The 25,257-nt window shown below is 45.3% G+C and overlaps 2 protein-coding genes across 10 annotated transcripts in view; one reads left to right on the top strand and one right to left on the bottom strand.

The window, feature by feature from the left end:
- The window catches only part of ZNF19 (zinc finger protein 19), a 90,202-nt gene that overhangs the window by 47,350 nt on the left and 17,595 nt on the right, over positions 1–25,257 (bottom strand). For all 9 annotated transcript variants that reach the window (XM_063797412.1, XM_024349910.3, XM_063797411.1 and 6 more), the window contains one exon: positions 24,175–24,231. The gene's annotated coding sequence lies outside the window, so the exon portion shown is untranslated. The remainder of the gene's footprint in view (positions 1–24,174; positions 24,232–25,257) is intronic.
- On the top strand, positions 4,293–16,675 carry CHST4 (carbohydrate sulfotransferase 4). Its single transcript, XM_001171156.7, has 2 exons — positions 4,293–4,429; positions 14,587–16,675. Exon 2 carries the CDS (start codon positions 14,605–14,607, stop codon positions 15,763–15,765), a length of 1,161 nt encoding a protein of 386 aa, XP_001171156.1. The 5' UTR covers positions 4,293–4,429; positions 14,587–14,604; the 3' UTR covers positions 15,766–16,675.

The following is a 25,257-nucleotide window of genomic DNA, read 5'->3' as shown; positions in this document are numbered from 1 at the left end:
TTAGAGATGATACTTTCAAAGCCCTGATGTCTCAAATCCTTGACCTCCTCACTCCCAAAAAACTTGCCCTCCAACTTAGTTCAGCTATAATCTTTCTGTCCTTCTTTCTCCTCTTAACCAGCTTAGATTCCATGGTTCATTATCATAATTACACCTCTGAATATCCCCTAGGCTCCCTTGCCTCTCTAATACTTCATTGTACTCTTCCAGAAAAGCAGAGGTCTTACTTAAATCTAACTCTCCACCTATCCCCACACAAGTAGTAGTAGCCGAACAGGGCTGGAAAAACTACACACCTCTGCTATCTGCTTTCATTTTAAGTTTATGACCACTCACCTTCGGCTTCACTCATCTATCTTACCTCATTACCCTAGCACAGTCACTAACGTATCCTCACAGGTGGCCATTCCGTATCTTCCTTTCTCTTCAGGCTTCCATTAACTCCTTCCCCATCCTCAGACTCAGCTGACAACCTTATCCCCTCACTCACTAGGAAAATAAAAGCAATAAGAAGGGAGTTTCCACAAATTCCCAGCACATCATCTACCCACCTACCTGCAACCTCCACTCCCTGAGTTCAAGCTATTCTCCTGCCTCGGCCTCTTGAGTAGCTGGGATTACAGGTCTATGCCACCACACCTGGTGGATTTTTGTATTTTTAGTAGAGACACAGTTTCGCCATGTTGGCCAGGCTGGTCTCGAACTCCTGACCTCTGGTGATTCACCCACTTTGGCCTCCCAAAGTGCTGGGATTACAGGCGTGAGCCACCACACCTGGCCAAGAGACACCAGCTCTTAAAAGGTGCCTAACTAAGCATCTCGAGGAATTTGTACCATGTCTCTAATGAGCTCTTTTGTAGCATTTTCATCAGGGAAATGCTGGGGATCAGATCCATCCTAGGAAAGATCACTCTAGCTGCAGCATAGAGTGGGAAGGCTGGAGGGCGTAAGATTGGGGATATGGGAAAAAGTGAGAGACTGTTGGCAGAAATTCAAGCAAAAAAAAATTGAAAGGCAGACTGAAGACAGGGGCTGTTGACATATAAAGGAGGGCAAATTTGACAGGTATTTAAGGTTATTTTACCTTTAGACAGACATTGGTGATCAATGTGATACATGAGGTGACAGTCCACCGGAAGACACACTGATAGTCTCCCCAGATTTCACCCCCAGAAACTCCCTGACTAAATCATCACGGGTCACCTGAAGCAGTCTCTGACAGTTTTTGGAAGACCAGAGGTAGAATTTCAGGAGCCTGATTCCAGATAAAGCCACAATTATGCAGCAATGTTATGTTCCTGAACCATCAAAGACATATAAGGGATGCCGGAGTTTTACTAGGAGCTCCTGGCTCATTATTTCCTATTTTCCCATCCCCTCTGCCCTTCAAGGGAGCAACAAAAAAGCAAGAACCAGTGAAAAACTTAAAACTGTGTTCGTTTTTTCCCTAATCTTATCTATTCTAGTCCAACTTATTCTCCCACTGTTGAAACAAATATTTCTAACAGATAAGGGACATCGTATTGCTGGGGGATTCCCTACACAGATGTCCACCACCAGGGCCCAGCTCAAGGAAGCAAGTTCTACTGAAAGCAATTACCCGTTTGATAATAGGATTTACAGCAACCAAGATTTCCTTCCTGGCTTGCAGACACTTCTTCCGAAGGCGCTGGCTCCCTGTGATGCTAAGATCCAGTCTCTATAGACTTCAGAAACTTAGCCAAACTACAGAGCCCTCCAGAATCTATTCTCTAAACTCAGCCACTTAGCCAGTGACCTACTCAGGCCAGACACTGGCTTTGGTAAGCAAAACAGGGCTGGTGACCAATGTAGGGAGTGACATGTTCCTCAACAGTTTCAGGCCTGGACATCTGCATTGCAGGCTGATGCTTAGCGTAAAAAAATGAGGAATGCTAGAGCCCCCACAAGAAAAGAAACTCAAGGAAGCATCACTGTCCTTTCAGTGTCACTAGGGACAGAAAATATATGTAGGTAAGTGTGGAAGTGAAGAAACTGCAATCTCATTTGGAGTGATGGTCAGGGTAAGGTAGCAGGAGTAGGTAGTATAACCAGCAGAAAGATCCTTTTGACCCCTGAGAAAATCAGAGTCTAGGTCAGTAGCTGACCCCAGGTCTCTTCACCACTCAGGTGGGTCCCCAGACAGTAAAGATGGTAAACTTCCAAGGGCAAAGATGAGATCAGCCACTCCGCTGAATAGTGGTCCCCAGGAGACAGTTGTCTAAATCACTTCAAGTACACACAGCCTTTTGTACGGATTTTAAACTTGGGATTCCTTGGCATTGCACATGATTTTGTGTTTGTATATGAGCAATTGTACGTTTTTCTACAGAGGTCTATATGTGTTATCAGATTTTGGAGACTCAGAAAAAAAAAGATTAGATCTCTTACTTGACTGCACGATCCAATATGGTAGCACTAGCACGTTTCAGGTGGACAGTGGCTACTGTACAGTGCAGATATGGAACATTTCCATCATCACAGAGACTGTTATTGGACAGTGCTGCCTTAGAGACGTGGGCTGCAGGACTTCCACAAGAAGGCCTGGATATCAGACACCAGCATTCAAATTTCTTCCCAGTGCTGTGGAATGTGGTAGACCCTTGGAAGTCCAGTATCTGAACATGCTGGTCACCACCGTATACTAGTGACCAGAGGATGCCTTTCTTCAGCTGCTTGGCATTCTGCCAGCATGAATTCCTAGCACGGGAAAGATGGCAGGTGATCTGAATTACTTGGGGTTATGATGTATTTGAGTGACCTCACTATATTTGGGAAGGCGCTGGAAAAACACGAAAAGAATGTTAGAAAGGGCTGGAATAAAACTACAGGAGTCCCCTCTTTATCCACGGTTTTGTTTCCCAGTTTTAACTACTCATCATCAACCACGATTTGAAAATATTAAATGGGAAAATTCCAGAAATAAACAGTTCATTTATTACGTACTATTCTGAGTAGCATGATGAAGCCTTGTGCCATCTCGCTGTGTCGTGCCAGCACCTGAATCATCTCTTTGTGCATAAAAGCAAAACTACCGACTGCCCAGTTCTAGTGCTTCCAGTTACACCTCTGCCCAAAGTCCTTCACTGGAGGAAGAGAAATTTCTCTTCTCTCTGCCAGAGAGAAACAGGAAGGGAGGAAGAGCCACACAATTGAAATCAAGTCAAGGCAAGCACCACAGGTTCTTGTCATTTGTGCTTAGCGGACTTAGCTGATGGAAATCGGCAAAGATCATCCCAAAGCTCACACAACTCCCTGCCTGCTCTCTCTCTCTTCCAAGGTCTGGAAAAGGAAGTGGCAGCTGAGTTGCGGGGGTGGGTGGCGGTGGGAAGGTATTATTATTCAACCACTTTTTAACTCTTATATTGTCATATTATTGTGTTAGGAGCTTCATACGCATTAATCCTAACATTCACAACAATACTGTAAAATAGATATTGTTACCCTTATTTAACACTGATGATATTCTAGGGCTCAAAGAGGTGGTATGACTTGCCCGGCAAGATCTTGGACTTGAAAGTCTGAGGCTTCCATTCTCCACCACAATTTACGTTTATTCACGGGCATCCATTGTTTCAGACTCATGACAACCATGTAAAGTAGCACGGAGTAGGTAAGTGATTTGCCCAAGGGCACACAGCAAGGGAGAAGTTGTAATCTTTAATAATAATTTGTTTTTTTTTTTTCTTAAAGGGGACTTTTTTTTCTCCTGTACCACCAAGCCAGTACATCTATGTCCTCCCAGAAAATATTTATTACCTCTTGTAGCAAGGGTGAAGATATTGAATACAACACAGAGGCTGAGAAATGTACCTCCCTAGACCCAGGGTGGAGTGAGCAGGCAGGTGTAATGCAAGAAATAACTTTCACATTTTCTCCTTGGAGATAAGAACAAGGTCTAGGAATCAGGTTTGAGATTTTGTAGCCTTTCGGCTTGTAAGTGTCATGAAATTTCCCTATCAGCCTCATCTACTAGCTCCCTGGGTCTCTCTCTCTCTCTTTCTCTTTTTCCCCACCTCCCCACTCTGCCCATAGGGAGTTGACCTTCACAGTTGCCTTTCAGTAGTCAACATTCCAGGATGCCTCCAGTCTGGGGGAAAATGCTTCCTCATTTGCTTCTCCCAGCCCACCTCAAGCAGTGTTCCCACCCCTTGAGTCTCAGCAGTGTTAAAGCTGTTACTTTCACAGCTTCCTGGGAGCGAGTGCTTTCTCAAGCCCGTCTTGCAAGGTGGGTCCTTTTTTGTTTTTGGCAGAAGGGAGGGACAGTGAAATGTGCTCTGAGTAGGGACGGTTATGCAAAAGCAAGTAGGAGGAGGAAGCCAAGAGGGGAGTTGGTGAGTCAGAGGAGAAAAGCGCATGGCCCGGCTAGCAGTGAGCCTCTCAAAAGCAGCAGGGAAGCCCAAGCCACAAGGTAAGAAGAGAATTTCTGTGTACGACTCCAATGCAGAGCCATTACCCAGAGCTGCTGGAGCAAGAGTATCAGATAACCTCTGGCAGCTAAGCTAGAGATTACAGTGGCGAAGGCGGTTTGCGCAGAGGGGATAAATCAGATCACCTGGGGAATTTTCTGGGTAAAATAAAACACAAGCTGCTTACCAGCAGCCCCCAAGCCCCACTAGCTCTATCCCTAAATGGATCCAAAAGAGCCCAGAAAGCAGATCAGGCTGTTCTGATGTATATTTTGTAGATGGTCCCCTAGTGCCAACTGACTCGTTCAGATCCTGGCTTTGGAGCTCAAATTTCTGTACTTCCTGCAGCTTCTCCTCTGTTTTCTGCTGGGGAGTGGAAGACAGGAGGTGCAAGGAGCTGTAGGTTTTCTCTAGCTCAGGAGAGGGACAGTGTGATCATTGAAAATTCTCAGCCCTGGGATCCCCAAAACCTGGGTTCTGATCCAGAAAAGGCTGTTTATACCAGATGAGCCAGTCAATTAAAGTTTAGTTTATTTATTCTGAAAAATGAAGAAATGTCTCATCACTGTCTAAAATATCTAACCGATCATTATCATAATTGCAGCTAAAAGGGCTTTAAAAATGTGGAACACCACGCACATGTGCAATATGATTAAGTTATGGTGCCAACATATCAGCTATGGTAGAAGATACGTCTATCTTGCATGGCCTTGGACAAGTTTGAAACTTCTCATTGGAATTGAAATACTTTTCTATGTGTAAAATAAATGTAATATTGTCGATGAAAAGAGTCAGACTCTGTGACATATTTGAAGAGATTTATTCTGAGCCAAATATGAGTGACCATGGCCCGTGACACAGCCCTCAGGAGGTCCTGAGAACATGTGTCTAAGGTGGTCGGGGTGCAGCTTGGTTTTATACACTTTAGGGAGACATTAGACTTCAATCAAATACATTTAAGAAATACATCTAGCCAGGCGCGATGGCTCGCGCCTGTAATCCCAGCACTTTGGGAAGCTGAGGCAGGTGGATCACCTGAGGCCAGGAGTTCAAGACCAGCCTGGCCAACATGGCGAAACCCTGTCTGTACTAAAAATACCAAAAAAATTAGCTGGGCATGGTGGCAGGCACCTGTAATCCCAGCTACTCAGGAGGCTGAGGCAGGAGAATCACTTGAAACCGGGAGGCTGCAGTGAGCCGAGATCCTGCCATTGCACTCTAGCCTGGGCAACAAGAGCAAAACTCCATCTCAAAAAAAAAAAAAGAAAAAAGAAAAGAAAAAAGTACGAGTCTGTCGCCCAGGCTGGAGTGCAGTGGCGCGATCTCGGCTCACTGCAACTGAGAGGAAGCCTTCAGATAGCAGGCTTCAGAGAGAATAGGTTGTAAAATGTTTCTTATCAGACTTAAGGTCTGTGTTGGTGTTAATGCTGGAGAGGTATAATGAGGCATGTTAGATCCCCACTTCTTGTCATGGCCTGAAACAGTCTCTCAGGTTAAATTTTAAAAAGACCCCTGGCTGGGCACAGTGGCTCATGGGTGTAATCACAGCACTATTAGGAGACTGAGGTCACTTGAGGTCAGGAGTTCGAGACCTGCCTGGCCAACATGGCAAAACCATGTCTGTACTAAAAATACAAAAAATTAGCCAGGTCACTCGGGAAGCTGAGGCAGGAGAAGCGCTTGAACCTGAGGAGTCGAGGTTGCAGTGAGCCGAGATCGTGCCACTGCACTCCAGCCTGGACAACAGAGCAAGACTTCATTTCAAAAAAAAAAAAAAAAAGAGTCCTGGCTGAGGAGCAAGTCCTTTCAGATGGTTGGGGGGCCTTAGAATTTTATTTTTGGTTTATAATATCTTGCTCAATCTTCCTTTCTGGGTCTCATATAGTAAAAAAAAACACTGTACAAATATATGTTCACTTGTCATTTGTTGAAAGATGTTCCTTGAGCACCTACTATGTGCCGTGCACTGTCCTTGGCACTAGTGACACAGCCCTGGCGGGACCCAGGTCCAATCCTCCTGACACTGTCTAGGGAGAGTTTGTTATATGGACACCCTTTACCCACGTGCCTAGCTTCAGAGGTTTTCCAGGTCTTCAGGCTGCTTGTGAGGATGCCAGTTTCCCCAATCCAACCCCATTCTCTCTCTCTTTGCTCAAGGTATCTTCTGCTGTATCTAATTTCTACTTGTAAGGGGCATAATCTCATGGGAAGTGTAAGTTAGGAATGCATCCAGTGGCTGGAACCCAGACTTCTTAAATTAGTATCTAACTGTTTTTTTTCCCCCTCAGAATTTCCCATTTTGTCTCTACAAGGCTACATGGTACCGATTTGGGGGACATCTATAATTCAGCCCTCTCTAATCAGCTGCTGCTTGAGGTCACCCATCTGGCACCTTCGTGGTTCCTGTGCCAAACATAGATTCTCCCTTCTCACCACCCTTTGGTGGCGTTTTCAAGTTCCTAAGGTTCTCTTGACTCCTCAGAAATGGCTGTCCTTTGTGTTTTAAGATGATACCGTTCACCCATCGTTGGGGCAACATTTTTTTAAATTAATTTTTTGGGGTGGTGATGATGGAATGTGCTGAGTTTGGGTTTTTTGTTTTGTTTTTGTTTTTTGTTTTTTTTTTTTTTTGCTTTTGCTTTGTTAGCCTAGTAACTGAGCTGATTCAAGCAAGGTAGCCTATCACCCAGCAATGAGGCTTTTATTTTTTAAATGTTTTCTAAAACTAATTTTCATACAGGAAGGGAAAAATAATTTCCCTCCTGGTTTAATTAATGCATGCTTGGTAAAGTAACTGTTTTTTGCACCAAGGGTTACTGTGCCACACTGCATGTAACCCATGCCTCTGACTTTATTAGTAGCTTGGTCCAAGTAACTGAGACGGCATGGGTAATGTGCTCACTGTTCCATGCAATCACCTAAATTTTAGTCACTGATGCTGAAGAGTGTCCGTGTGCATTTCAGAAAAGGATACTTATGTTTCATTCTCTTGAAGGAGCTCCTTTGGTTTTCTGCTTTCTAGCAATTACTGTGCCTCTTCCCATGCTCATCTATTTTTTTTTTTTTTTTTTTTTGAGACCAAGTTTCGCTCTGTTGACCAGGCTGGAGTGCAGTGGTGTGATCTTGATCAGGAAATCAAGCCCACACTCATCTATTTACTCACTTACTCATTTATTTAGCAAGTGTTTAATGAGCCGAGCCTTGATCATTTGTAGAATTGTTATGTACCTGTAAGTAAGATAAGATACAGCCTTTCCCTTAAGCTATAGTGGCCCAGAGAAAAGAGAGGCACCCATACAGGCTTTTACTGTCAAAAGGGATGGCTGCTAACAGAAGGTCTGGGAAACAAATTAATCTCAAGAGGGGGCTGGGCGCGGTGCTTCACACCTGTGATCCCAGCACTTTGGCAGGCCCAGGCGGGCGAATCACCTGAGGTCAGGGGTTCGAGACCAGCCTGACCAACATGGCGAATCCCCATTTCCACTAGAAATACAAAAATTAGCTGGGCGTGGCTATAATCCCAGCTACTGGGGAGGCTGAGGCAGGAGAATCGCTTGAACCTAGGAGGCAGAGGTTGCAGTGAGCCGAGATCATGCCACTGCACTCCAGCCTAGGCAAAAGAGCAATACTCTGTCTAAAAAATAAAATTAAAAAAAAAAAAATCTCAGGAGAAAGAGACAGAACTTCTTTCAGGGAGAAGGCAGGCTCTCCCTTTCAGGGAGAAGGCAGGTCAGATTCTTGAAGGAACAGTAGCTGTCCTGCAAAAATCTCAGGGCTTTTAAATAACAGGGCAAGTTTGGAAGAACTGAAAGTCGGGAGCCTAAGGCACTAAAACAGAGGGGAGTGACAGGAAATCAAGACCAGGCCATGAAGGACCCCAGGTGCAAGGTGTGGGGATGTTTATTTAATCCCATATACACTGGAAATTTATTGAAGGATTTTTAAGCAGGAAGTTGATAGACTTGTGCTTTAAAAAGATATTTTGGCCAGGTGCGGTGGCTCACACCTGTAATCCCAGCACTTTGGGAGGCCAAGGCTGGAAGGTGGCTTGAGGTCAGGAGTTTGACACCAGCCTGGGCAATATAGTGAGGGCCAGTCTCTAGTAAAAAATGAAAAAATTATCTGGGTGTGATTGGACACACCTGTGATCCCAGCTACTGGGGAGGCTGAGACAGGAGGATCGAAAATCACTTGAGCCCAGGAGTTCAAGGCTGCAGTGAGCTATGATCACGCCACTGTACTCCACCCTGGGCAACAGAGTGAGACCCCCGACTCTAAAAAAGGAAAAAAAAGATTTTGGGCCAGGCGTGGTGGCTCACACCTGTAATCCCAGCACTTTGGGAGGCCGAGGCAGGTGGATCACTTGAGGTTAGGAGTTTGAGACCAGCCTGGCCAACATGGCGAAACCCTGTCTCTACTAAAAACACAAAAATTAGCTGGGCACGGTGGTGGGCACCTGTAATCCCAGCCACCTGGGAGGCTGAGGCACAGGAATCACTTGAACCCAGGAGGCAGAAGTTGCAGTGAGCTGAGATCACTGACAGAGTGAGACTCTGTCCCAAAAGAATAAATAGTAATTTTTAAAAAATGAAAAAGGTAGTTTTTGGCAGCAGTGGGTCATGGGGAGATGCTGAGAGACAGAAGAGAAAGGTCGATGTCAAAGGCCACCCTAGACCCAAGCAGCTGGGAATTCTGGCAATGGGAGAGTGGGATTCGAGGACACTATTGAAGAGTCTCCTTCCATGAAGCGCCCTGGTGACTCGCATCACCTCGCTTCTGCCAGGGCCCAGGAGCATCTGCCTCTGCTGCTCATTACAGTCTTCAGAAATGAGTTTTGCCCAAGACACATCCTAAAGTATCCCCTGGCTCTCTGGTCAGCCCATTGTGTGTCGTCTAGATCCAGATGTGTCTGGGGCTCAGTGACAAGGGATGGGACTTGCTTCACAAAAGCTACGCTTTCTACCCAGGGCAAGTGCTCACAGAAAGAAAAAGAAGTCAGAGGATTTCCACGGGAGTTCCTGAGAACCGTGGACAACTAACACCTGGGAACAACTGGGGGCAGTTAGGAGGCCCAGCTCCAGCTTGGGGAGGAAACGGGCTTCAGGCCAGCAGCAGTTGGCAGGCAAGGAGGGCCCAGAGTCACCAAGCCCCGCACAGGACACAGAACTGGCCCCAAGCGGGATGGAGGGAGGGACGGTGTCACTTTGAAAGGTCTATTCTCCTAATCCCTAGGAAATGTTAGCTTTTTCCTAATTATAAGCCCTGCTTATAAAATTCTATCACCATTTCCTTATAACTGTATACAGGATAAGTTCTTCTCATTTTCCTCTCTTTTTGGTTTTGCTCCATTGCTTCCTATTTTTGTTCCAAACTTTTTCTCATACTCACATTGCCCTTAGGAGAAGCTCTTTTGCTAAAGTCACCTCTTCAGTCTTTGCGGGGAGGGAGGACATCCTTGGGCCATGATCAGTAATAGCCTAGTTTCTAATCATCTTCCTCTTGCACTCAAGTTTTAAGAACTAGGAGCACATCTTAGCTGGTCCTGTTCTTTTTTTTTTTTTTTGAGATGGAGTCTCGCTCTGTCGCCCAGGCTGGAGTGCAGTGGTGCGATCTCGGCTCACTGCAAGCTCTGCCTCCCGGGTTCACACCGTTCTCCTGCTTCAGCCTCCCGAGTAGCTGGGACTATAGGTGCCCGCCACCACACCTGGCTAATTTTTTGTATTTTTAGTAGAGACAGGGTTTCACCGTGTTAGCCAGGATGGTCTCGATCTCCTGACCTCGTGATCCACCCACCTTGGCCTCCCAAAGTGCTAGGATTACAGACGTGAGCCACCACGCCCGGCCTAGCTGGTCCTGTTCTAATCTGCAGGGCTAAGACTACAGGGCAGGAATTACCAGTCATTGACATTTTCTGCCGTACAGCAAGTGATTTTCAGCCATGATGATGAGATGATCCTCATTGGATCTTTTTGGCACATCCAGAGGAAAAGCACTGTTATTATGAATGGAAGATACGGGGTTTTTCTGCTATTGCCACCCAAGGTTTGGCTTGAGTCATTCCATACTTCCCAGAAGGTTCAGGGGACTTCCAAGGAAAACCCACGAGCTGGCAAAGCATGCTTTCCCTTCAGGAAGAAAGCTATAAATGCCAAGAGTCTCCTTTGTGGCTGCCCAATTTCTCTCCTAAAATCTACTCTCACAGGTCTCTGGAGCCCTGGACGTAGAGAATAGTTTCTGATCAGTATGAAGGCTACCTTCATACATGTGTGATCTTACATACATGTGTGACGGTGTGTGAACATAAAGGTCATCACTGAAGCATTTGAAATGGCAAAAGATTGGAAACAACTCATAAGCCCATCCATCAATGAGGAAACTGATTAAATAAACTGTGGTTAATCCATATAATACTTCTTCGAAGCAACAAGGAATGAGGAACTACTTTACGAACTGCCCTGGAATGCTCCCTAAGACATATTGACAACTAAAAATAAAGGGCAGCACAGAACAGATAACTTGAAATTTTTTTTTTGATTTTTTTTTTGCATTTTAAAGAGGAAAAAAATTAAGAACACATACACATTTGAATGTTCTTGTGTACACATAAAGCAACTGAAAAGACACACTAAAAATGAACTCAGGCCAGGCACAGTGGCTCATGCCTATATAATCCCAGCACTTTGGGAGGCTGAGGCAGGCAGACAACTTGAGGTCAGCAGTTCGAGACCAGCCTGGCTAACATGGTGAAAGCTCGTTTCTACTAAAAATACAAAAATTAGCCGGGCGTGGTGGCACGCGCCTGTAGTCTCACCTACTCAGGGGGCTGAGGCAGGAGAATCACTTGAACCCGGGAGGCGGAGGTTTCAGTCAACCGAGATCGCACCACAGCACTCCAGCCTGGGCAACAGAGCAAGACTCTGTCTCAAAAAAAAAAAAAACAAAAAACGTAGTTGCTATGTGCAGCAAGTTGAGAAATGGGCAGGTGAGGTCAGGTGCTGGAAGTAGACTTTTCACTGTACATTGATGACAAAACACCAGCTAGCAGATAAATAGCAGCTGTCAGTACGTAAAGAAGAGGGGACTGATTTGTCAGCTAGTAAAATTCTTAGGTTTTCTTTCCTCTGGAAAAATACTATGACCCCTTTAAAGATATGTCATTACCCATGTTTACAAATAGCTCTAGAAGTTTCCTAATTTCTGACTACAGGCCTCCCTCACAGGCACAAGCGCTTGTCATAAGATTTCCCCTCTCGGCTGGGCATGGGGGCTCACGCTTGTAATCCCTGCATTTTTGGGAGGCTGAGGCAGGCGGATCACAAGGTCAGGAGATCAAGACCATCCCAGTCAACATGGTGAAGCCCCGTCTCTACTAAAATACAAAAAATTAGCTGAGCCTGGTGGCACGTGCCTATAGTCCCAGCTACTCAGGAGGCTGAGGCAGGGGAATCACTTGAACCTGGGAGAAGGAGGTTGCAGTGAGCTGAGATCACGCCACTGCACTTCAGCCTGGTGACAGAGCAAGACCCCATCTCAAAAAAAAAAAAAAAAAAAAAAAAAAAGATTTCTCCTCCCCAGTGACATATGTTAAAAGCCTGGGGTGTGTCAGGCTGGCTGCAGGCTGGCAGGCACTCCTTTCCCTCCTGCATACAGAATCTGAGAAAACGCTTGTTTTAAATTCTGAGTCTGTAGATACTTTTCAAAACAATTTGAATCATGTGACTATTACCTATTAAAAACTTTTTAGGCTGAGCACGGTGGCTCATGCCTGTAATCCTAGCACTTTGGGAGGCTGAGGCAGGAAGATTGTTTGAGGCCAAGAGTTCAAGATCTGACTGGGCAACATTTCTTTCTTTCTTTTTTTTTTTTTTCTTTTTTGAGATGGAGTTTTGCTCTTGTTGCCCAGGCTAGAGTGCAATGGCACAATCTCGGCTCACTGCAATCTCCGCCTTTCTGATTCAAGTGATTCTCCTACCTCAGCCTCCCAAGTAGCTGGGATTACAGGCACCAGCCAACACGTCCAGCTAATTTTTGTATTTTTAGCAGAGGCAGGGATTCACCATGTTGGCCAGGCTGGTCTCAAACTCCTGACCTCATATGATCCACCCGCCTCGGCCTCCAAAAGTGTTGGGACTACAGGCATGAGCCACTGTGCTCAGCCATGAGCAACATTTCAAGACCTTGTCTCTGCAAAAATAAATAAATAAATAATAAAAACTTTTAAAATAATTGGTATAAGACCTGCCACCACAAAAACAGCTGACCCCCAAATCCAGCCCCAGTTACCATCTGGAAATCTAGCCTCTATTTTTTACTAAAGCTGGAAGGGAGAATTTCTTGTGTACATGGTGATATACAAATGAACACCTTACTACTACTATGAATATTTTACAATGTGCAATAGCTATTCTCTCTCCCAATAGTTATTTATGTCAGAAGGTCACCCAGAATGACAAAGTCATGTGGGAAGGAGGTTAAAATATCCTTTGGAATAACATTCTAGCATACCACTGGGAACCGTGGTCCTTTCACACGAAGCAAGCCCTGATTGCAAAATGTTGCCATCAGTCAGTATGAGACAGTACGAATCACAAAGTGAGACCCTTTCTCTAGATATTTACTGTCTATCAACTGGAAAACCATCTTAATATACTTATTTTTTGTTTTATTTTGTTATATTTGTGGGTTTTTTTGGAGATGGAGGCTCTGCCTTTCACCCAGGCTGGAGTGCAGTGGCGCGATCTCGGCTTACTACAACCTCTGTCTCCCAGGTTCAGACGATTCCCCTGCCTCAGCCTCCCAAGTAGCTGGGAGTATAGGCGTGTGCCAACACACTCAGCTAATTTTTGCATTTTTAGTAGAGACAGGGTTTTGCCATGTTGGCCAGGCTGGTCTCAAACTCCTGACCTCAAGTGATCTGCCCAGCTCAGTCTCCCAAAGTGCTGGGATTACAGGCATAAGCCACTGCACCTGGCCTTAATATACTTATTTTGTTGGACCAAGATACTTTACTATCACCTACAAAAAACATTTTGAAAATAAATATCTAAATTCTTGATGGGATGGCACTCCCTAGGGTTGTGTGATACACACTTGCCCAACTGCACTGAGCTGCCTTGAGTAGGTTGTCCCACGTAATCAAGTATGCCTCAAGCAGCAGTGTGGGAGTCATGGGCCACAAGTGTCCCCAGTGAGAGTGATACAGTTCTGAGATCTGTAGCACTTAGGTTGGCTTGCCACGCTTTCTTAGAGTTGGCAGGTAAGGAGACACTAATAGCTCAAATAACTCTAATTCAGCTCAAATAGATTCAGATAGTTTATTACCTACACAGATACAAGGTCGACATTGGATCAACTCCCCATGGCCTTGGTCCCATGGGATGACACCAAATCAGAAGGATTTGCTATCTAGGGCAAGGTGAGAAATGGGCAGGTGAGGTCAGGTGCTAGACGTAGACTTTTCACTCTACACTGATGGCAAAACGCCAGCTAGCAGATAAATAGATGACAGGCACCATGAGCACCTGGCTCTGCCTTTGAGGAGACAATTCCAACTAAAGCCAAGCAGTTGTACAGCCTGCAGCCCTATCTTTTGAGGGACTGGAGTGGAAAGTCCTGTGCTTAACTGCAGTGAGGGAGGGAGATGAGACACAGTCTTGGTTGCAGTCTCCCTTATGATGGAGGGATGGCTAAGCAGTGGCTTCGAGGCAGTTCTTCACTAGGTAGCTTATCTCCCTCTGTCTCTGCAGGAATCACAAGCCATTCATCCAAGACTTGAGTCAGACTGAGGTGAAGCCTCCCCTGTGTGGCCTGTCTGAAGACATCCTTGTCATCAGGGCACCATGATGGAGACATTTCCTTATGTTGATTAAATATGGTTGAGTTCAGATATTTTTGGTAAACCAATGGGCAACGTGGCTTGGTTTAGAAAGACCAGGAAGGAGGAATTAAAGACCCTGAAGGAGAACATATCAACACACTAAGTGTAAGGGACAGGAAATGATTTGGAGAAGGACTGGTGCCATTGTTGGCACGAATCCTCTGGCTTTCCATGTTGCTCCTTGGTAGGGGGTCAGAGAGCAGGTGGCTTTGGCCAGAAGGGGAATAGAAGGCAAACAATAAAACAGCAGCCCAACTCACCCTTTCTGTTTGTTCCTTAAAGGTCTTCCACTTCAGCACAATGCTACTGCCTAAAAAAATGAAGCTCCTGCTGTTTCTGGTTTCCCAGATGGCCATCTTGGCTCTATTCTTCCACATGTACAGCCACAACATCAGCTCCCTGTCTATGAAGGCACAGCCCAAGCGCATGCACGTGCTGGTTCTGTCTTCCTGGCGCTCTGGCTCTTCTTTTGTGGGGCAGCTTTTTGGGCAGCACCCAGATGTTTTCTACCTGATGGAGCCCGCCTGGCACGTGTGGATGACCTTCAAGCAGAGCACCGCCTGGACGCTGCACATGGCTGTGCGGGATCTGATACGGGCCGTGTTCTTGTGCGACATGAGTGTCTTTGATGCCTACATGGAACCTGGTCCCCGGAGACAGTCCAGCCTCTTCCAGTGGGAGAACAGCCGGGCCCTGTGTTCTGCACCTGCCTGTGACATCATCCCACAAGATGAAATCATCCCCCGGGCTCACTGCAGGCTCCTGTGCAGTCAACAGCCCTTTGAGGTGGTGGAGAAGGCCTGCCGCTCCTACAGCCACGTGGTGCTCAAGGAGGTGCGCTTCTTCAACCTGCAGTCCCTCTACCCGCTGCTGAAAGACCCCTCCCTCAACCTGCATATCGTGCACCTGGTCCGGGACCCCCGGGCCGTGTTCCGTTCCCGAGAACGCACACAGGGAGATCTCATGATTGACAGTCGCATTGTGATGGGGCAGCATGAGCAAAAACTCAAGAAGGAGGACCAACCCTACTATGTGATGCAGGTCATCTGTCAAAGCCAGCTGGAGATCTACAAGACCATCCAGTCCTTGCCCAAGGCCCTGCAGGAACGCTACCTGCTTGTGCGCTATGAGGACCTGGCTCGAGCCCCTGTGGCCCAGACTTCCCGAATGTATGAATTCGTGGGATTGGAATTCTTGCCCCATCTTCAGACCTGGGTGCATAACATCACCCGAGGCAAGGGCATGGGTGACCACGCTTTCCACACAAATGCCAGGGATGCCCTTAATGTCTCCCAGGCTTGGCGCTGGTCTTTGCCCTATGAAAAGGTTTCTCGACTTCAGAAAGCCTGTGGCGATGCCATGAATTTGCTGGGCTACCGCCACGTCAGATCTGAACAAGAACAGAGAAACCTGTTGCTGGATCTTCTGTCTACCTGGACTGTCCCTGAGCAAATCCACTAAGAGGGTTGAGAAGGCTTTGCTGCCACCTGGTGTCAGCCTCAGTCACTTTCTCTGAATGCTTCTGAGCCTTGCCTACATCTCTGAGCCTTAACTACATGTCTGTGGGTATCACACTGAGTGTGAGTTGTGTCCACACGTGCTCAAGCAGAAGGACTTTTGTGTCCATGCTTGTGTCTAGAAAACAGACTGGGGAACCTTATGTGAGCAGCACATCCCACCAGTGAAACAGGGTATTGCTCTTCTTCTTTTCTTGATCTTCCTGTCTGGGCAGACTTCAGAGACTTTGTGGCCTGGAGGCCTATTAAGCACGACACAGTATCAGTGGAATTGATCTATAAACCTCCCTGTCCACATCTTGCCCAATGGGGAATGGATCTTTCACCAAAGAGCTCACCAGCATTTTCCACAGAGATGCAAATTCTGAGCCCTTGGAGTTCCCAGTGGATTCAAGGAAGGAAGTGGGAACAAGGTTGGATGCCTACTTATGAGCTTGACCATCACAGCTATCGGTAATCAGAAATATGAAACAAAATCTCTGCACAAAAGAGCAAGCTCTTAAGTTCACAGGGTGCCTGGGCTGCATTTGAATATCACTTCCCCTCTGCATTTTCCCATCACATAGAAGACTTTGACCTGTGAAGCTGCCATCTGTTAATACTAAAATTCCCAAATAAGGTTCTGTTTAGAATGTCCCTTTTTATGCTTCTTAATTATTAGCAGTAAATGTTCATTTTTATGGGATCCTAAGCTAAGAATACATGTAATCATCTTTATTGGTTTTTTAAAACACCTTTGCTATTATCTATCACCCATTTATACAGAAAATTGCTAAGATAATATTTGGTTTCAGATGATGAACTAAGTCTATACCCTCTTAAGAATTGGTGGAAAATAGACAATTAGCAGCTAAGCCCTTTCTTTCTTGTGTGAGGTATAAGTTGTGATAACGCCATATGTGTCACCCTAGGGTCTGGGCAGAGAGTTCTTTTACTCTGATCCCTCAGCCAGAGGACCTCAGTTCTAGTATGACTGGTGCTATTTAGCTCCTCCTGGCCACTTCTCCTAATAAGAAAAGTTGTTACTCCCAATCTTGGCAGGAGCCCCCAGATCTAGTTTTACAATAGAATTTCACCTGTTAAAAAATGCAGATTGCCAGGCACTACCACAAATCTGCTAGAATCAGAATCCCCCAGTATGGGGGCTGGAGTTCTGGTGACTCTTCCATGGCTAGCCTGGCACTAGTGCACCTTGCACCAGGCAGCAACACTGTTCGCCTTCTTGCTCCAAGAAAGGTGATTCTTCCACAAATGCAGAGTATGTATGCCACTTGCTCTTGCCACTGGTGCTGTCCTTGGGTTGGAAAGAATAGAAAGAAGCTCCCTATATGTCTGGAATTCCGTGGACCTCTGAGTCCTGACTTTTAAATGTTTCACTTTGTCCAAGTCTGAGAGATTGTGTCATTTTCTCTTTCTTTTTGTTTCCACCTTTTGACGAGCTTCATAAAGCTTCCTGGATGTCAGGTCAGAACTCCCGCACTCCATTCGGCCGAGTAGTGATTGAGCTTCTCCACTGCCTGAGATACTTGAGTAGCTACTTTTCCTAGCTCGGTCTGTTGAAGTTAATTTATATTTGGTTCAAAGAAGCTAATTTTCTAATGTCCAAATCTTTAAAAACTCCTAAGAGCCTAGGATCTCCCAGGCAAATGCTTGCCTCTACAAGGCAAATGTTTACCTCCTAAACAGTGTCAGAGTAAAATTTCCCAGCATTGAAAATAAGACCAGAACAGCAGATGACGGTGTGAACAGAGTGAAGAGGGCCATTGAGGGAACAGACAGTGGTAGACTCAACCACCTCTGATTTCCCTTCTGAAAGTCCAGTGTCTGTCTGGATTGTTTTAAAGTTAGCAACCTCTTTATGAGCCATCCCTATGTGATGCCTGCTTGTCCTTCTCCAAAAAAATCACCCCATCCTGATACAAGAAAAGAGACTAGCCACACAGAAGTCTCAGAGTCTTATTCAAGATCCACTTTAGAACAGCTTTAAATTTCCTGCATTCCAAGTCTGAGATATCCAATGAGGTCCAGAATCTAAGAGCCACACCCTTGAAGAAAATATCTGTGCTCTCTGATAGAGTAGCCACTAGCCACCAGTAGTTGTTTAGATTTAAGTTAATTAAAATTTAATAAATTTTTAGCTCCTCAGTCACACTAGCCACATTTCAAGGACCCAATAGCTGCGTGAGGCTAGTGGCTACTGTATTGGACAGCATAGATATAATGTCCACCATTGCAAAAGTTTGATTGGACAATTCTGGTCTAAATTCATTTTTATATGTGTATCATCTAATCCCTAATTCAGCCCCATCCTCCTAGGCCAAAAAGTTTAAAGAATATATAATATCATGGCATTTTTATATAGCATAGAGTGCATAATATAAAATCATGCTATATAGGCTGGGTGTGGTGGCTCATGCCTGTAATCCCAGCACTTTGGGAGGCCAAGGTGGGCAGATCACTTGAAGTCAGGAATTTGAGACCAGCCTGGCCAACATGGACAAGCCAGGTCTCTACTAAAAATACAAAAATTAGCCAGGTGTGGTGGTGCACACCTGTAATCCCAGCTACTCGGAAGGCAGAGGCAGGAGAATTGCTTCAACCCGGGAGGCAGAGGTTGCAGTGAGCCGAGACAGTGCCTCTGCACTCCAGCCTGGGTGACAGAGCAAGACTCTGTCTTAAAAAAAAAAAAAAAATGCTATATAATCTTAAAAGCCTGACCCAGTGTTGAACAAGGCTGCAGTGAACAATGGCACAGTCTCTTGTTGAAGTGTTCAGGAGGCTGGAGCTGGGATTCAGTGGTGAGAATGGCAACACTCAATTGAGATATGAGGCATCTGGGGACATGAGAACTGGTGACAAGCATAGAGGATGGTGTTCTGCAAGACATCCTTCCTAATTCAGAGGCATCTGTTCCACCCCCAACCCCCAGCAACAGAAAGGTGTTTCTTTCCACCTCAGCCTGTCTAGCTGCATAGGGTCTGTGCATGAGTTTAAACCTAGATTAGGGGTGAATTGATCATATTTCTCAAAGCTGATTTTTAGGGTTTAGGGAATGAGCTTCTCTCAAGTCTAATGTAACCATAACAGCCTGAATTGCCTAATTGCAATACAGCAATAGATTTCTTTACAAAATGCCAAACTAGGCAACTGCTCCAAGTCCTATGTTTGCAACTGGGAGTCGGGGGGTGGAGGTCTCAAACTTTATAAATAATTATCTGGATGGTGAGAAGGGAATATGTTTGAGGCAAAGGGGTGCCAACAGTAACTTAACTACTTTTCTATCTATAGTTACTATGTGGCTCCATTTTATTTGTTTTTTTGTTTGTTTGTTTGTTTGTTTTTTGAGATGGGTTCTCACTCTGTCACCCAGACTAGAGTCCCGTGGCACGATCTCTGCTCACTGCAACTTCTGCCTCCTGGGCTCAAGCAATTCCCCCTGCCTCAGCCTCTCGAGTAGCTGAGATTACACGCGTCTGCCACCACGCCCGGCTAATTTTTGTATGTTTTAGTACAGACGGGCTTTCGCCATGTTGGTCAGACTGGTCTTGAACTCCTGACCTCAGGTGATCTGCCTGCCTTGTCCTCCCAAAATGCTGGGATTACAGGCATGAGCCACTGTGCCCAGCTGTGGCTTCATTTTCTATAGAATGAGAGCAGTTGCTAAGTTTTTAATACATTTTCATTAAAACTACATTTTTTCAACTTACGAATAGTGGTTATGGAGAAAGATAGAATCAACTTCTGTTAATTTTTATGCAAAAATCTGCCATTGAATTGTCTATAATATGTTTCTCAAAATATCATTTATAATTTATTATGTGATTTATACCCAAACTAAATATAAATTAACTTCATTAACTATGTACATTATCATGACTCTGTTGAATTACTTTCACAGACTGACAAAGCAAAATTAAAAATAAACTCTGTAAGTGACCTAGTCCAGTTAACAATAAACCTCTGACAGGCATTAGTTGAGGATCCCCAATCCATTGCCCCTTTTGTCAAGGGTTATGCCCCACTTCTGGATAAAGGTGCCTGGTCATTCAGAGAAAGGTTTTTTTGTGTGTTTTTTGTTGTGTTTTGTTTTTTTCAATGCAGTGATGAGGAAAAGTAGTAACCAATAACCAGAGTAAGGAAATTTGAATATAGCACTTGGCTAAGGGATGTATTCATTTTTTCCACACACTTAATGGGCATCTACTATATGTCTAGGAATGTTCTAGGTGCTGTGGATACAGCAGCAAACACAACAGGCAAAGCCTCTCCTTTCACACAACAGACATTTTAGTCTGTTGGGGGCAAGAGAACAAAAAATATATGTCAGATGCTAAGTACTATAAAGAAAAATAAGGGGAAGGGGCTTGGCAGTAAAGGAGGGTGCTATTCTACAGAGGCAATAGGAGACTTCTTCGCAGAGAACGTGAGATTGCAGCAGAGACCACCTCCAAGTAAAGGAGGTTGCCATGCAGAGATCTGGGGGCAGAGTGCCCCAGTAGATGCCAATGTCAGTATGGACAGAATCAATGAGTCTAATGAGAACCTATTGTGTGCTTGGTACTGTGCTGCGTGCGCCCCCTGGAGGATAAGGAAGTAGAACCGTGACGGTAAGACAGAGAGGTTATGCACTCCCGAGCGCTGGGGCACTGGAACCGGGCTGCCTGGGTGACTCCACTATTACCAGCTACGTGACCTCAGGCAAGTTCCTCAACATCCCCATGTCTTAAATCCCTCAAGTATAGAGTGGGTGGAAACAGCAGGACGACTCCTTGGAGTTACTGGAAGGGCTAATGAGTCAGTGTGTGGAACGTCCTTAGCGAGCACTCACTCAGCATTAGCTGTGAATATCATGATTGCAATGCTTTTCTCCCATTTCTGATCTGAACCCTTCTATGGCATTTCTGATCATGCTGAAATGATGAGATTTATACTTCCTGATCTTCTAGGTTCTCTACATGAGTGGTTCTCAACTGGAGGCAATTTTGTCCCACAGGGAACACTTGACAATGTCTGGAGACTTTTTTATTTTATTATTATTATTATTATTATTATTATTATTATTATTTATTTTTGAGATGGAGTCTCACTCTGTCACCCAGGCTGGAATGCAGTGATCTCGCCTCACTGCAACCTCCGCCTCTCGGGTTCAAGCAATTCCCCTGCCTCAGCCTCCTGAGTTGCTGGGACTACAGGTGTGCACCACCATGCCTGGCTAGTTTTTGTATTTTTAGTAGAGACGGGGTCTCACCATATTGGCCAGGCTGGTCTCGAACTCCTGTCCTCAAGTGATCCACCCTCCTCACTCTCCCAAAGTGCTGGGATTACAGGTGTGAGCCACCATGCCCAACTATATTTTATTTTTAATTGACAATAATTTTATCTATTTATCTGTAGACATTTTTGATTGTCACAACTGGAGAGCGGGGGATTCAGTGTTACTGGCATCTACCATGTAGGGGCCTGGGATGCTGTTAAATAACATGCTACAAAGCACAGGACAGTTTCCTATAACAAAGAATTATTTGGTCCAAAATGTCAATCGTGCAGCTGTTGAAAACCCCCACTCTACACCAACCAGGGATAAGGATAAAGAGCTGATGACTCAAATGGATTTCCCTTTCATCTCATCCAACCTCATTCAAACGCATGTGCCACCAGCCCAAATGTCCTGACTGGGGAGATATAACCAGGGCTTTTTGATACCCACTCCATTAGTAACCATCTCAAAAGGAGAGTGGTAGAGTAGCTGTTACAAAACTACAGAGCTGCGTCACACAAGGTGAACCAAGAAAAGACTCAGGAGAGGAAGTGAGGTGCAGCCAGCCTTCCTGGGACCGGTCACTCGCTGTGCCTTAACTAGTCATGGCTCATGTCCACCCTAATTCAGGCACCTGTGGCCAGAAGAGGAAAGGGTTTAAAGAGGCAAAACATGATCATTTAGGGCCTCGGGTAAAACGGGCAGGATGAATGAAGCCTGAAGCAAATGTGCTGGACAAACATGTGTGACTGGAAACAGAGACACCATTCATGAACGCCAAAAAGCTCTGTAGGCACCGCAAGATTGAGATCAGTGTTTCTCAACCTTTTTTTATTTTTTTTCCTCATTATCATCCCCAACCACTACTCCAGTGAGCCTTGTAGACATTGTTTTCCTAATCGCCACCCCCATACAAAATTTTAATATCACAAATATACTGTTGGGCCCAGCTTTGGCTCACGCCTATAATCCCAGCACTTTGGAAGGCTGAGGCAGGTGGGTCGCTTGAGCTCAGGAGTTCAAGACCAGCCTGGGCAACATGGTGAGACCCTGTCTCTACAAAAAAAATACAAAAATTAGCTAGCAGTGTTAGTGCACATTGTAGTCCCAGCTACTCAGGAGACCGAGGAGGGAGGATCTCTTGAGCCTGGGAGGTCGAGGCTGCAGTGATCCGTGATTGTGTCACTGCATTCCAGCCTGGGCAACAGAGTGAGACCCTGTCTCAATACAAAACAAAACAAAACAAATATACTGTCGATTTGTTTATGTATTGTAGCCCTTTGAAGGACTACAAACCATTGTAATATCTAAGGGTTCTTGCCCCCTGCCCAAGAACCAACTTTTACCACTCCATGGTCACTTCCCTTGAGAATGTATGATTTAATCCACTGTCCCTAATTTTTTCAGCTCCTTCCCCAGCCCCTCTCTTTTTTTCTCGACATATCTTTTCATCTGTCAAACCCCCAACTATGTTCCTTGCTCAACAATAATTAATTGTGATTAAGCAAATCACACATAGGAGAGCAATTTTCAAACTGTAAAGACCTATGACAATGTCAGTTAGTTGTAGTAGTAAAAAAATAATACAAGTGGCTAGGTATGGTGACTCACGCCTGTAATCCCAGCACTTTGGGAGGCTGAGACGGGTGAAACACTTAAGATCAGAGACCAGCCTGGCCAACATGGTGAAATTCCGTCTATACTAAAAATACAAAAATTAGCCGGGCATGGTGGCAGGCACCTGTAATCCCAGCTCTTCGGGAGGCTGAGGCAGGAGAATCGCTTGAAACTGGGAAGCGGAGTTTGCAGTGAGCTGAGATCGCACCACTGCGCTCCAGCCTGGGTGACAGCAGGCGACTCTCTCTCAATAATAAAAAAAATAATAATAACACTACAAGTAACTATGACTAGTGTCCTCTCCCCATCCCCAACCCTCAACCTAACCGTGTGGGATGGGCATTGGCCCTGCTTTCCTGGCTAGTTTTCTTTTTTTTTTTACTTTTTTGTAGAGATGGGGGAGTCTCCCTATGTTGCCCAGGCTGGTCTCGAACTCCTGAGCTCAAGTGATCCTCCTGCTTCAGCCCTCCAAAGTGCTGGGATTACAAGCTTGAGCCACTGTGCCCACCCCCTGACCAGTTTTCAAGCGGGCTTCTTATGGACCTAAAAGGGCAATAAGGAGGCTAGTTTATTGTTTGTGTTTTAATGACAGAAACGTACATTTCATTAAAACACATGCAGTAAGCACATGATGCTGCTCTTCATGAAGAACGAGGTACAGGCCAGCACAGTGGCTCATACCTGTAATCCCAGCACTTTGGGAGGCTGAAATGGGTGGATCACTTGAGGTCAGGAGTTCAAGACCAGCTTGGCCAACATGATGAAACTCCAACTCTACTAAAAATACAAAAATTAGCTGGGCATGGTGGCAGGCATCTGTAATCCCAGCTACTCAGGAGACTGAGGCAGGAGAATCGTTTGAACCCGGGAGGCGGAGGTTGCAGTGAGTGGAGATCGCGCCACTGCACTCTAGCCTGAAGGAGAGAGCGAGACTCTATTTCAAAAAAAAAAAAAAAAAAGAGGCACCTTTCAGGGTTAGCTCTTGCTCTGCCCTAAATCAGTGTGGATTTTGATGGCTAAGTGCTGAAGATGGAAACATGTTAAAAGGAAAAAAGGCCCCCTGTTCTTTTATGATGCATCATAAACCAAGCTATGAGGCCTTTACAGATGCAACACACACAAAGCAATCTGGATGCAAATAAACTTGAAAAACTTGATTATATTAAATTTAACTGGAGTTATATTAAGAAAGGAGTAGAGTGGCCAGGCGTGGTGGCTCATGCCTGTAATCCCAGCACTTTGGGAGGCCAAGGCAGGCAGATCACAAGGTCAAGAGATTGAGACCATCCTGGCCAACATGGTGAAACCCTGTCTCTACTAAAAATACAAAAATTAGCTGGGCATGGTGGCACGCACCTGTAGTCCCAGCTATTCGGGAGGCTGAGGCAGGGGAATCGCATGAACCTGGAAGGCAGAGGTTAAATACAGAGACCCACATGCTAGGGAAGTTTACTTCACATGTAGTTTATAATCACCTACCTCACTTTATGGACCACCTCATTCCTCATCTTCTGACCACATTTCTTCTCCTCCTTCCTAGTGGGGAAAAAAAAGTTAACAGACAGCAACTTCTTAACTCTCCAATGCCAAACGTATAAATTCCCTTCATAGCCCGTCTTTCCTCTTCTATCACATTATGGTACAGATGTTCCATATGCTGTTGGCGGCCAGTCCCACCATCACGGCTTTGCATTCCATCCTCTCCCACCTTCTCAAGAACTGTACATTTTTAATATTCACTTCTTCTTTGCTGAACTTCTCTTCCACTAAATCCTTCTCTTTGGCTTTTTTAACCTAATGATCTTCCTTCTTGAAAAAAATCCCCCTCGTTCCTATATCCTGATATAGCTACTAGCCTCTCTCTCTTCACCTTCACGACCAAACTGCCCTAAAGTGTTGTCTACATTCATGGGCCTTATTTTCTACCTTCCATTTCCTCCTCAACCCACTCCAATCTGGATTTTGCTCCCTACTGTCCCCTGAACCAGCTCCAGAAAACAATAAAAATTATATTCCATGGTGCCCACTCACTCCAACAGATATTTTCCAATTCTCATTTCACCTGAACGCTCGGCAACAATTAACCTTATTGACCATTTTCTCCTTAAAACACTGTATCCCAATTTTTCTTCCACTTCTCTGGACACTTCTCAGTGTTTTATAGAAGATTCTCTTCTGCATAGCTATTAAAAATTGGAGTTCCTCAAGGCTCAGGCATAGAACAGCCTCTTCTTTTTCACTGTAGGCTTTCCTTTTAGACAATCTCACCCCTGCCCACGATTTTGAACACCACTTGTATGTGGATGACTTGCAAATGTATATCCCCAGCTCAGGCTTCTCTGAGTTCCAGATCTGTATATCCTATCACTGATTTGACATCTCAGAAGACCCTCAGATTCAGTGTCCAAACACTGCATTCATGATTTTCCCCCTCCTCCAGACTAGACCATGCCAAGCGTCCTCATCCTTCCTGGGTCTCTTTCCCACCTTTCAACTTGTTGCCAAATCCAAAACCTGGATTTTGCCCTTGACTTCTTCCCCCAGTCATTCACCAAGAACTGT

Source organism: Pan troglodytes, chromosome 18 (genome assembly GCF_028858775.2).
Source record: "Pan troglodytes isolate AG18354 chromosome 18, NHGRI_mPanTro3-v2.0_pri, whole genome shotgun sequence".
Classification (NCBI taxonomy): Eukaryota; Metazoa; Chordata; class Mammalia; order Primates; family Hominidae; genus Pan; species Pan troglodytes.
The sequence above is the reverse complement of the archived record's forward strand: the minus strand, read 5'-3'. Positions and strand labels throughout refer to the sequence as shown.